At 42.1% G+C, this 11284-nt stretch overlaps 2 protein-coding genes across 2 annotated transcripts; both read right to left on the bottom strand.

Moving 5' to 3' along the window:
- Window positions 1-2242: 2242 nt before the first annotated feature.
- LOC134405873 (olfactory receptor 6M1-like) lies at window positions 2243-3190 on the bottom strand. The gene has a single exon (XM_063137129.1). It carries the CDS (start codon window positions 3188-3190, stop codon window positions 2243-2245), a length of 948 nt encoding a protein of 315 aa, XP_062993199.1.
- A 6750-nt stretch (window positions 3191-9940) lies between these two features.
- LOC134405874 (olfactory receptor 6M1-like) lies at window positions 9941-10888 on the bottom strand. Its single transcript, XM_063137130.1, has one exon. It carries the CDS (start codon window positions 10886-10888, stop codon window positions 9941-9943), a length of 948 nt encoding a protein of 315 aa, XP_062993200.1.
- Window positions 10889-11284: the final 396 nt, after the last annotated feature.

Below are 11284 nucleotides of genomic sequence, written 5' to 3' on the forward strand. Positions count from 1 at the left end.
GAGTTTGTAGTTCTCAAGTGTTCTGGAAGAGCGTTCCAGGCGTAAGGGGCAGCAGAAGAAAAAGGACGAAGCCGAGTAAGGGAAGTGGAGGTCCTTGGGCAGGCGAGAAGCATGGCATCAGAGGAGCGGAGAGCCCGAGCGGGGTGATAGTGTGAGATGAGAGAGGAGAGATAAGCAGGAGCTAGACCGTGAAGAGCTTTGAAGGTCAGCAGGAGAAGTTTATATTGGATTCTGGAGTGAATTGGAAGCCAATGAAGAGATTTCAGAAGTGGAGTGACATGGTCAGAGCGGCGGGCCAGGAAGATGATCTTAGCGGCAGAGTGGTGGTCAGAGACCCGCGGACTGATGTGAGACGAAGGAAGGCCAGAGAGAAGAAGGTTGCAGTAGTCCAACTGAGAGATAACCAGTGCGTGAACAAGAGTCTTGGCAGAAGAGACAGACAAAAATGGTCGGATCCTGGCAATATTATATAGGAAGAAACGACAGGATTTAGCTACTGCCTCGATGTGAGGAGTAAAGGAGAGCGAGGAGTCAAATATAAAGCCAAGACTACGAGCTTCCTTGACCGGAGTAAGCGTGACATCGTTGACAGTAAGAGAGAATGAGAGGTGAGGAGAAGGTTTAGGAGGAAAAACAAGCAATTCAGTCTTTGCCATGTTAAGTTTCAAACGACGATGAAGCAGCCAGGCTGAGATATCTGAAAGACATGCCGAGATACGATCGTGAACACGGCATGCAACATCTCAGGACATCGCGCCCGCCATTTTGGATTTTTTTTTTTTTATCAAAGATGAGAACTCATGCACTTGAATGAAAACATGAGGATTTTTTAAAAAACAACAACAACACTTTGCACTCCCCCACTGCCCCATGGATCTCAGTTCGTATAGACATGTAGCAATGATAGAAGACTCCAGCATTTCAGGCCAGTACCAAAATCAAAATGTCCCAAGCAGTCTACAGATCCCTTCCTTGGAGTATCTTATATTGTATGGAAAAACAACAACAACAACAATAATGATATAACAATATAAGAACATATAAAGACCAAGGGTCTATCTAATTCAGGATTCTGTTCACACAGTGGCCACAAGGTACAAAATTATGCATGGTGTTGAGAATGTGAATAGGGAGATATTTTTCTCCCTCTTCCATAATACTAGAACCTAGGGTCTTTCCCATAAAGCCGATTGACTGGAGACTACTGGACTAGATGAACCCCTGGTCTGATCCAACATTGCTGTTCTTATCTTCTTATGTTCTTATCCCCCCACTTTATTCCCAAGCTAAACAATCCCAGCTGTTGTAACCTTCCATCAAGGGGGAGATGCTCCAACCCCTTGATTATTTTAGTTGCCCTTTTCTGGACTTTTGCCAGTTCTACAATATCTACAATATACACAGTATTCCAAGTGTGGTTGTACCATAGATTTATATACAGGCAGCACGATATTGGCAGTTTCATTCTCAATAAATTTTCTAATAATTCATAACATGGGGCTTACCTTTTCTTTTCTTTTTTTACTACAGCTGCACACTGGGTTGACAGTTTCATCAAGTGTCCACCACAACCCCAAGATCTCTTTCTTGGTCGGTCACTGCTATCTTTAGGGTGCTTTAGGGTGGATTCCTGCATTGAGCAGGGGGTTGGACTAGATGGCCTTGTAGGCCCCTTCCAACTCTGCTATTCTATGATTCTATGATTCTATCTCAGATCCCATCAGGTTATACATGAAGTTGGAAATTTTGCCCCAACGAGTATTACTTTACACTTGCTTACATTGAACCACATTTATGCTACATTCCCAAGAAGACAGAGGCCTTAGCTAGACATAAGGTTTATCCTGAGATCATCCTGGGGTCATCCCTGCCTGCTCCCAGGATCCCCTGTGTGTCATTTACATGACCAGGGATGACCCTGGCATGATCCTGGGATAAGCCTTAGGTCTAGCTAAGGCCTATGAAGGGATCTTTAGAACACCCAAACCAACTTTTCAGTACCCCATTTCCATCACCACAGGCAGTCAGTGAATGTCAGCTGACAGTGGCACTTGGTTTGTGCTATGGCGATTTTATTACCTGACTTGAGTTTGCCTACTGTAAATCTTTCTACCTAAAGATACGCCATTACTCCAACTGAAACAATGCAATCACCATCCCACCGACCTATACCCTCTTCACTCTACCAAGCCATGAAGGATTTGCAAACAAAGAGGAGGTACTTCCAAAATGTTCCTTAGTGTCACAATGAAAGTTTCCTCCTCTTCAGGCTGTCCTTTAAGGCCTCCTTGAACTTTTCATTCCTCAACGTATAGATAAAGGGGTTTAATAATGGGGTAACTACTGCAGTGAGTACGGCAACTGCCTGCTGGACGTCTCGAGAACGTCCATGGCTGGGCAAGGAGTACATGAAGATGTCACTGCCATAGAAGATGGAAGCAACTGTGATGTGGGAAGCACAGGTCGAAAAGGTCTTTTGTCGACCCTTGGTGGAGCGCATACGCACGATGGTGGCAATAATGAAGAGATAAGAGACACAAGTGACAAACAATGAGCTGAGAAGGAAAAATCCGGACAGGATGCCCTCCAGGGCCAGGAGAGCATGGACATCATTGCACGAAAGCTTTACAATTGGAGCATAGTCACAGAAGAAATGGTCTATGACATTAGAATCACAGAAGGACAATTGAGTCATCAAAATCAAGGGAGGAAATGGATTAATGAACGCACCAAACCAGCATCCTAGCATCAAATTAGTGCAGACACGGCCATTCATGATGACGGTGTACCGGAGTGGGTGGCAGATGGCAATATAGCGGTCAAATGCCATTATGCCAATCAGGATGACTTCGCAGCTCCCAAGGAAGAAATAGAAATAACACTGAGTGAAGCAGGCGACAACCGAGATGGTTTTGTTCAATGACAGCAGGTTCACCAGCATCTTGGGAGTGATGGTCAAGACAAAGAAGATCTCCAAGAAGGAGAGGTTGCAGAGGAAGAAGTACATGGGGGTTTGGAGGCGTTGGTCCAAGCATACCAGTATGATGATGGTGATGTTCCCAGCTATCGTTAAGAGTAAAACAACAAGGAGCACCACAAAAATTAAGGTTTCCAAGGTTTTCGGAAACTGGAAGCCCATTAAGATGAATTCTGTCACCTGCCCCGTGCTGCTTTGATTCCTCAGGCTCATGGCCAGCTTGCAGTTGCAGAATGATCAGGCAGACAAAACTCACTCACGATTCAAATAAGGCCACCTTCTCTCTTTTCTGCTGTTCGAAGCAGAAATAAAACCTCACAAGGTTTCATAAGACATTCGCTGTTGAGACTTTTCACAGAAAAGCATAAAAGCATATTGGTTCCCCCACTCCACCCCAAAGAATAGACAGCAGTTCAGAATGTATAGTTGGAAGTTAGTTTTCCTTAAGAATATGACTCTTCAAATGGCTGGCTGTTTCGGTGGACCACTGCCAGTTCACTGATGGGAAATATTGTCTTCTTTCTTTATTCATTGAACAAGAATTTGAAGGCTATCAAAACTTAAATGGAGCTTTTCAATGGTTTAGATTAAGTGTGTGTGTGTGTGTGTGAAGGAGTGTGTCTTTCTATTTGTCTCTGTGGCTCTCTCTCACATGCTTTCTCTCTCTCTCCTCTCTCTCTTTCTCCTCTCTCTCTCTCTCTCTCTCTCTCTCTCTCTGTTTGTGTTCCTCAATCACCAAGAGGCTAACCTCTAACTTAAAGCTTTTAAAAAACCAACAATCTTCAAGTTTCTAATCTGATCAACACTAAATATCAATAATTTTATACACCATGAAGGCTGCAACCCTATGCAAATTAGGTCTGTGCATGCTCCAAACCGCTTTGGATCCTGATCTGGACCTTCCAGATTGAGCCTGAACCACTTCAGGTTGATCTGGACCTCCCCCGATCCACTCCAGAACTGGATCCGGAGCGTGATCTGGAGGTCTGGATCGATATTCGGATGTTTGGGAGTGTGTAGTTTTATTTCAGTTCTGAAGAGAACATTCCCTTTAAAAATAATAATGAAAGAAGACAAGATGGCTGGAAAGAGATGTCAAATTAAAATGAATGTTTTCATGTTGATGTCCAAGTCATGGGGTCTACTTACATATTTACACAGGACCTTTGTGATTTGTTTCATATTAACTGCTTCTAAAGGAGGATTACATAAAAGGATTGTAAGAAACTTTGTGAGATAATTAAGCTCAAACATTGTTTTTAGAAACTGATTAGTTCCCAAGCTCCTGCTCTATTCATTAACTTCGTTAACAAAAACAAAAAAACAACTGAACAAAAATTTCGTAGTTGAGACCCTTCCAAAGAATTTGTCTTTTACTTATTATCAACCCGGTAATTAATTTTCTAGGGAATAAGTTTAGGGAAGAAACATATTAAACCTCTTTACCAGTTTTGACCGGTAGTAAACTTAGGCCTAATCTACACCTGCCATTTACCCCAGGGTGGACTTGAGGTTGTCCCTGAGGGTCCAAATGATGCACAGCTGATCATGGGGGTTTGCACTTCCAGGATAGTCCCTCAGGGGGCCACATGCCAGCAAGTTTTCCTGGAATTAAAGAAGGGCCATTCTGGGGCACCTTTACTTTTTTTTAGCTAGTGGAGACATTTGCACAGCAGTGTAGATGCAATCCTGCACGAAGGTACGTTTTTTAAAAACACACACACAAATGAACAAACCACAAACTCAGCACTGGAAGGCATTGAGAGCCATCACAAACATGGTGAAAATGCTCTCCCCCTCACCCCTGATGCCCACGGACCCTCCCATCACAGCTCCCTGCATGTTTCCTGAGTTGTGGTACCTGCAGGGAAGAGGGAGGACCCCGGGAGGGATAGCCACACTGCCCATGGACCTTGGGATTGTCCCAAGACCAGAGGAAAAACTGGCACAAAAGCAGCTCCAGATATCCGGGGAGAACTGAGTGGCCATCCCAGTTCACCCCAGGATCAGCTGTGCATCATTTGGACCTACAGAGACAATTTCAAGTCCACCCTGGGATAAATGGCAGGTGTAGATTAGGCCTATGGCTGCCACTATTGTGCTATTCTTAGTAGTAGTAATCTTAGTAAGGCTTTTCTGAGTACTCCATCATTATCAGATGGGAATTTCACTTCTCCACTAAAGATATGGATTCCTTCCATTTATGTACCTAAGTCTCCATGCACCTCATAGCTAAATACAAGTTTATAGTCCGGTGAGCTGGGGACATCAGACCCTCATATGACAATAGACAGTTGCAGAGGTGCAGACCAAGGTCATAAATTCAGATGGGGTGGAGGAAGCAAAGTGGCTGATATAACAATTAACATCATCATCAGTGAATAGTAAAAAAGAAAAGAAAAAAAGGACCCTCCCCCATTATTTGGTTGGGGCAACTCCCCCAGCTCTGAAATAAAAATTTGAAATGGGTGCTAAAACTACTAATTCTGAGCTGAACTGGTTTGGCCAACCATGAAGAGGTATACTTCTAGACCAGCACTGGTCTCTTAGCACTATAACATGTACAGGATGATACAAATTACACTAATTTCCCTGAACCTGGTATTTTCCAGATGAATTGGATTGCAACTCTGATTTTTCCAATGCAGACAGGGAATGATGGGAGTTGCAGTCCAACATAGTTTGGGAGAACAAGGTTGGGAAAGGCTGGATTGCACCATTAGAAGAACTAGAGCGGTTTAGTGGTTTGGGTTACTGCAATGTGTTATACAAGGAGCTGACTTTGAAAATGATTGAGAAACTTCATCTGGTTCAAAATAGGGTCTTGTGATCTGCACTGGCTTCTAATCTATTTCTGAGTGCCACTGAAGTGCTGGTATATAATGGCTTGGGCCTAGGTTGCCTGAAGGATCATTTCCTCTAATATATACATACCCACACCCTTAAGACCATCTTCAGAAGCCCTCCTTCCATTGCCTCCACCAAATGAGATGAGGCGGGTGGCTATTAAGATGAGGGACTTTTCAATGGTGGAACCCTAGTGGTGCAATGTATTCCCAGAGAAGCTCTCCTGGAGACTACATTGTGGCCTTCTTGAGATTAGGTGAAGACTTTTTTTTTTTAACTTCACAGGCTGTTTAGTCCTTTCGTTTAATGTTTTAAATGTGTTATTATGTTTTGTTTTGTTTTTTTTAAAAAAATCTTTACACTGCTGATTGATTTTACTCTGGTTTTACTTTGGTTCCAGAAGGGCCTGTTCAGAAGACACCTTAGATCCTGCTAGTTAAGGCATTTGGTTAAGCAGCAGAGTTTAAGGTGATGTGTGTGATGCATTTTGCTAAACCCTGATCACTTTCTAGGCCCAGTCAGACCGTCTGCAACAGGGTTAGCAGCTCTAACCCTGGTTTAAAGTGTTGTGTGCAACAGCATGGCTTGTGTAGTGCTAACCTCAGAGAACCACAGTTTTGCTAACCACAGTCCCTGAAGTGTCATGTGAACAGGCCCATCCTGTCTTAAAATTACATTTTATTATGATGTATTTTTATGGTTTTAATATTCATGCACTGCCCAGAGATCTTTGGCTATTGGGAGATAAAGTATGGAATGGATGAATGAATGAATGAATGAATGAATGGATTTCTCCTTCACTCATAATATTGAATCTGAAGTCAAGATTCAATATTACACCAGTTTTAAAATCTCTTCACTGGCTGCCAATTAGTTTCCGGGCGAAGTATAAAGTGTTGGTTATCGCCTTTAAAGCCCTACATGGTTTGGGTCCAGGCTACTTGTGGGATCGCCTTCTCCCGTACAATCCGCCCCACACACTCAGGTCCTCTGGGAAGAATCTACTTCAGTCAACCAAAACTAGATTGACAACTGTTACCCAGAGGACTTTCTCTTCTGCTGCTCCCAGTTTGTGGAATGGCTTGCCAGGAGAGATTCGTCAACTTAACAGTTTTCCGGAATTTAAGAAAGCCATCAAGACTGATCTCTTCCGGTAGGCCTACCCAGTTGAATTTTAAGGTGCCTTCTTAATAATGTGCTACTTTTAATAATTTATTTATTTATTTATTTATTTAATTACATTTATATACCGCCCCACAGCCGAAGCTCTCTGGGCGGTTTACAACATTTAAAAATAGTAAACATTAAAAGTATACAATTTAAAACACACACACACACACACACACACACACAAATAGTATAAAAACAACAGTATCCATTTAAAAACAACAATTGTGGGGTCCATTAAAAACAAACTTAACGTTGTTAAATGCTGTTAAAATGCTGTTAAAAATGCCTGGGAGAAGAGAAAAGTCTTGACCTGGCACCGAAAAGATAACAATGTTGGCGCCAGGCGAGCCTCATCGGGGAGATCATTCCACAGTCGGGGGGCCACCACTGAAAAGGCCCTCTCCCTTGTTGCCATCCTCCGAGCTTCCCTTGGAGTAGGCACTCGGAGGAGGACCTTAGATGTTGAGCGCAGTGTACGGGTAGGTTCATGTCGGGAGAGGCGTTCCTAATAATGTATTAGTTTTAAATGTTTTAATTAGTTATATGTATTTTATGGTGTTTGTATTTGTGTTGTACCCCGCCTCGATCCAGAGGGAGATGCAGGCAACAAATAAATAAATAGATGATGATGATGATGATGATGATGATGATGATGATGATGATGATGATTGATATTAAGAGATTCTGGATAGATAAAAGGAAGTGCTTCATCACACACTGCATAGTTTAATCAATGAATTCATTACCACAAGGTATAATGATGGCCACCAACTTCAATGAATTTTAGATAGTGATTAGACAAATGCATGGAATATGATAGCTATATACCTCCAGTATCAGAGGCAGTATGTCTCTCAATACCAGTTGTTGGGGGACATATCCAGGGGACGGCTATTGCTTTTATGTCTTGTTTGAGGACATCTCATAGACATCTGCTGGGCTAGTATGAGAAGGAAGCTGGTGTATTTGACATGGTCTTTTTCAATCCGGATCCAATACATCTCCTCCTTTCCCACTTCACTTCTTCCTCCTGTTCCTCCTTTCACTCTAGTACAAATCCTTCCAATGCAGTTTGTGAGTAACAGCAGAATGCATGGACATAAACCACAGAAAACAGCATCATCAACACATAGTGAATTGTCCAAATCCTTCCCCTAGGGCAGCTAGTGGTGGCTGGCCCCATGGGAGAAGGTACACGCCAACTTACGATGATGAAGTTATTTCATATCTATCATTTCAGTAATCTTTATGACAATAATTTAAGTAGACAGTGACCTTAGCTAGACCTAAGGTTTATCCCGGGATCATCCCAGGGTAATCCCTATTCATGTAAATGACACACAGGACATCCCGGGAGCAGCCAGGGATGACCCTGGGATGACCCTGGGATAAACCTTAGGTCTAGCTAAGGCCTGTGTTAATTCTTCTTCCCATGTCATGCCTGTTTGTTATTTTCATAGATTGTGATGGCAAAAGTGGCCTAGAAATATTTCAAACAAATGAACATTCTCCAATGGTTCAAGAAGTGGACATGGCATGGAATGTTTTCCATTGTTGTCTCCTCATTGCCTTGAATGAGCCTCCTCATTGCCTCCTCATTGCCTTGTCTCCTCATTGCTTTTCGGCACCAGGTCAAGACTTTTCTCTTCTCCCAGGCATTTTAACAGCATTTAACAACGTTAAGTTTGTTTTTAATGGACCCCAGAATTGTTTTTAAATGGATACTGTTGTTTTTATACTGTTTTTATGTTTTTTAATTTTTTTGTATACGTTTAATGTTTACTATTTTTAATTGTTGTAAAGCGCCCAGAGAGCTTAGGCTGCGGGGCGGTATATAAATGTAATAAAATAAATAAATAAAATAATAAGGTGATAGGGCTAATCTCAAACACAGTGGCTTATAGGTTATGGCAACTTCCCTGAACAACAACAACAACAACAACCAATCTTCAATGCCTCATAAAATTCCAAAATGACATTTGCAGAATCTGCAAATGGTCTTCTCTGAATTTAAAGAGAATGAGACTTTGGTCACATTACGTATGTTCGCAGCCTAATGTCATGGTGGACAGAGTAATTCAAAAATCTAAATACTTTATTTTGGTAAAAAAAAACCCATCTTGAATAAGTTATCTTAAGCTGCTGGGTGCACTCTTGTAGATGTACAGTTAACAATTGGCAGAAGAGGAGGTGAAAATGACCCTATTCCTTTCATGCACATGCACCAAAGTCACTTGTATCTACAGAAGACCTTCATTCCACTGATGATGATGATGATGATGATGATGATGATGATTATTTATTTATTTATTTATATAGCACCATCAATGTACATGGTGCTGTACAGAGTAAAACAGTAAATAGCAAGACTCTGCCGCATAGGCTTACAATCTATCTTACATTGATTGGAATTTAGAAAGGGAAAAGTTAGAACATTCCTGTTATGAACAAAATTGCAAACTATAAACATCTCTGGGAAGGAAAGAGTCAATCAGTAGAGACGTTGAGTGTGATGGACTACATTTATTCAATATTGTAACCAGTAGAGACCTGGAGAATTAGTAATATTGAACACACAACGAGGTAAAAAAATGGTTCACACTTTACTTGGGTTGTTATATGTTTTGATATACTTTTACTCTTAGCCTTTCTGAATCGGAAATGTATTGTATATATGATAAAATTTCAGATTACCAGTCCCTCTCCCAAATCAATTACCATCCTCTATCCCTAATCAATCTGTTTCTTGCTTAGTCTTACTGAATCTGAAATTTATTATACATACATATATATCACAATCCCACCAAAAAAAAACAGTTTACCATATAAATAAATAAATAAATAAATATGCCCATCAATTGCCAGCTGGTCTTCCAAATAAATCTGTATGATCTGTTTGAAATGATATTAGTAGACAGAAGGAAGATACTTGTGGATCCGTTTTCCTCATGGTGAAAATTTCTTCCTGTCCAGACATTCTTTTAAGGCTTCCTTGACCTTCTCATTCCTAAGAGTATAAATAAAAGGGTTCAATAATGGGGTGATCACAGCGGTGAGTACTGCAACTGCCTTCTGGGCATCTCGAGAGCGTCCCTTGCTAGGCAAAGAGTACATGAAGATGGCACTGCCATAGAAGATAGAGGCTACCATGATATGGGAAGCACAGGTAGAAAAGGTCTTTTGCTGGCCTTTGGTGGAATGCATACGCAAGATGGTTGCAATTATGTAGAGGTAAGAGATGCTAGTGATGGACAAAGAGCTGAGGAGCACCACTGAGGACAGGGCAGATTCCAGAGCCAGGATGAAATGTACATCATTGCAAGAAAGTTTTATCATTGGGGCGTAGTCACAAAAGAAATGATCAATGATATTGGAGCCACAGAAGGATAGTCGGAACAGCAAAAAGATGGGACCAAGGGTAGAAAGGAAACCACCGATCCAGCAACCCAGGACTAAAGAGGTGCAGACACATCCATTCATAATGATGGTATAGCGAAGTGGGTGGCAGATGGCAACATAGCGGTCAAAGGACATCACAGCAATGAGGATGAACTCAGTGGTACCGAGGAAGAAGTAGAAGTAGCATTGGGAGGCACAGCCCAAGAAGGAGATGGCTTTGTTCATGGAAACCAGATTCACCAGCATTTTGGGTGAAATTGACAAAACAAAGAGGATCTCCAAGAAGGAGAGATTGCAGAGGAAGAAGTACATGGGGGTTTGGAGGCTGTGATTGATACACACCAGTGTGATGATGGTGATGTTCCCAGCTAGCGTTAAGAGAAAAACAGCAAGAAGCACTGCAAAAAGGACGAATTTGAAGGATCTAGGAAGCTGGAAGCCGAGTAATATGAATTCGGTCACCTCTTCTGTACCATTCCGATTAATCAGCTGCATGCCCACTTTGAGCTGTAGAATGGTCAAGCACACACAAAAATACACATGTTAGAGTCTGCGTGAGTCATAGAATTGTAGAGTTGGAAGGGGCCTATAAGGCCATCGAGTCCAACCCCCTGCCCAGTGGAGGAATCTACCTTAAAGCATCCCTGACAGATGGTTCTCCAGCTGCCTCTTGAATGCCTCTCATGTGGGAGAGCCCACAACCTCCCTAGGTCATTGGTTCCAATGTCGTACTGCTCTAACAGCCAGGATATTTTTCTTGATATCCAGCCAGAATCTGGCTTCTTGTAACTTGAGGCAAGGCCAGCTCTTTTCCCTCCCTTTTAATATTCCAAATCCAAACATGTCTCCCCCTTCACCCTGAAAAGGCATGAGAAACCCTCTCTTTAAGAC

This window comes from Elgaria multicarinata, chromosome 11 (genome assembly GCF_023053635.1).
Source record: "Elgaria multicarinata webbii isolate HBS135686 ecotype San Diego chromosome 11, rElgMul1.1.pri, whole genome shotgun sequence".
Taxonomy (NCBI): Eukaryota; Metazoa; Chordata; class Lepidosauria; order Squamata; family Anguidae; genus Elgaria; species Elgaria multicarinata.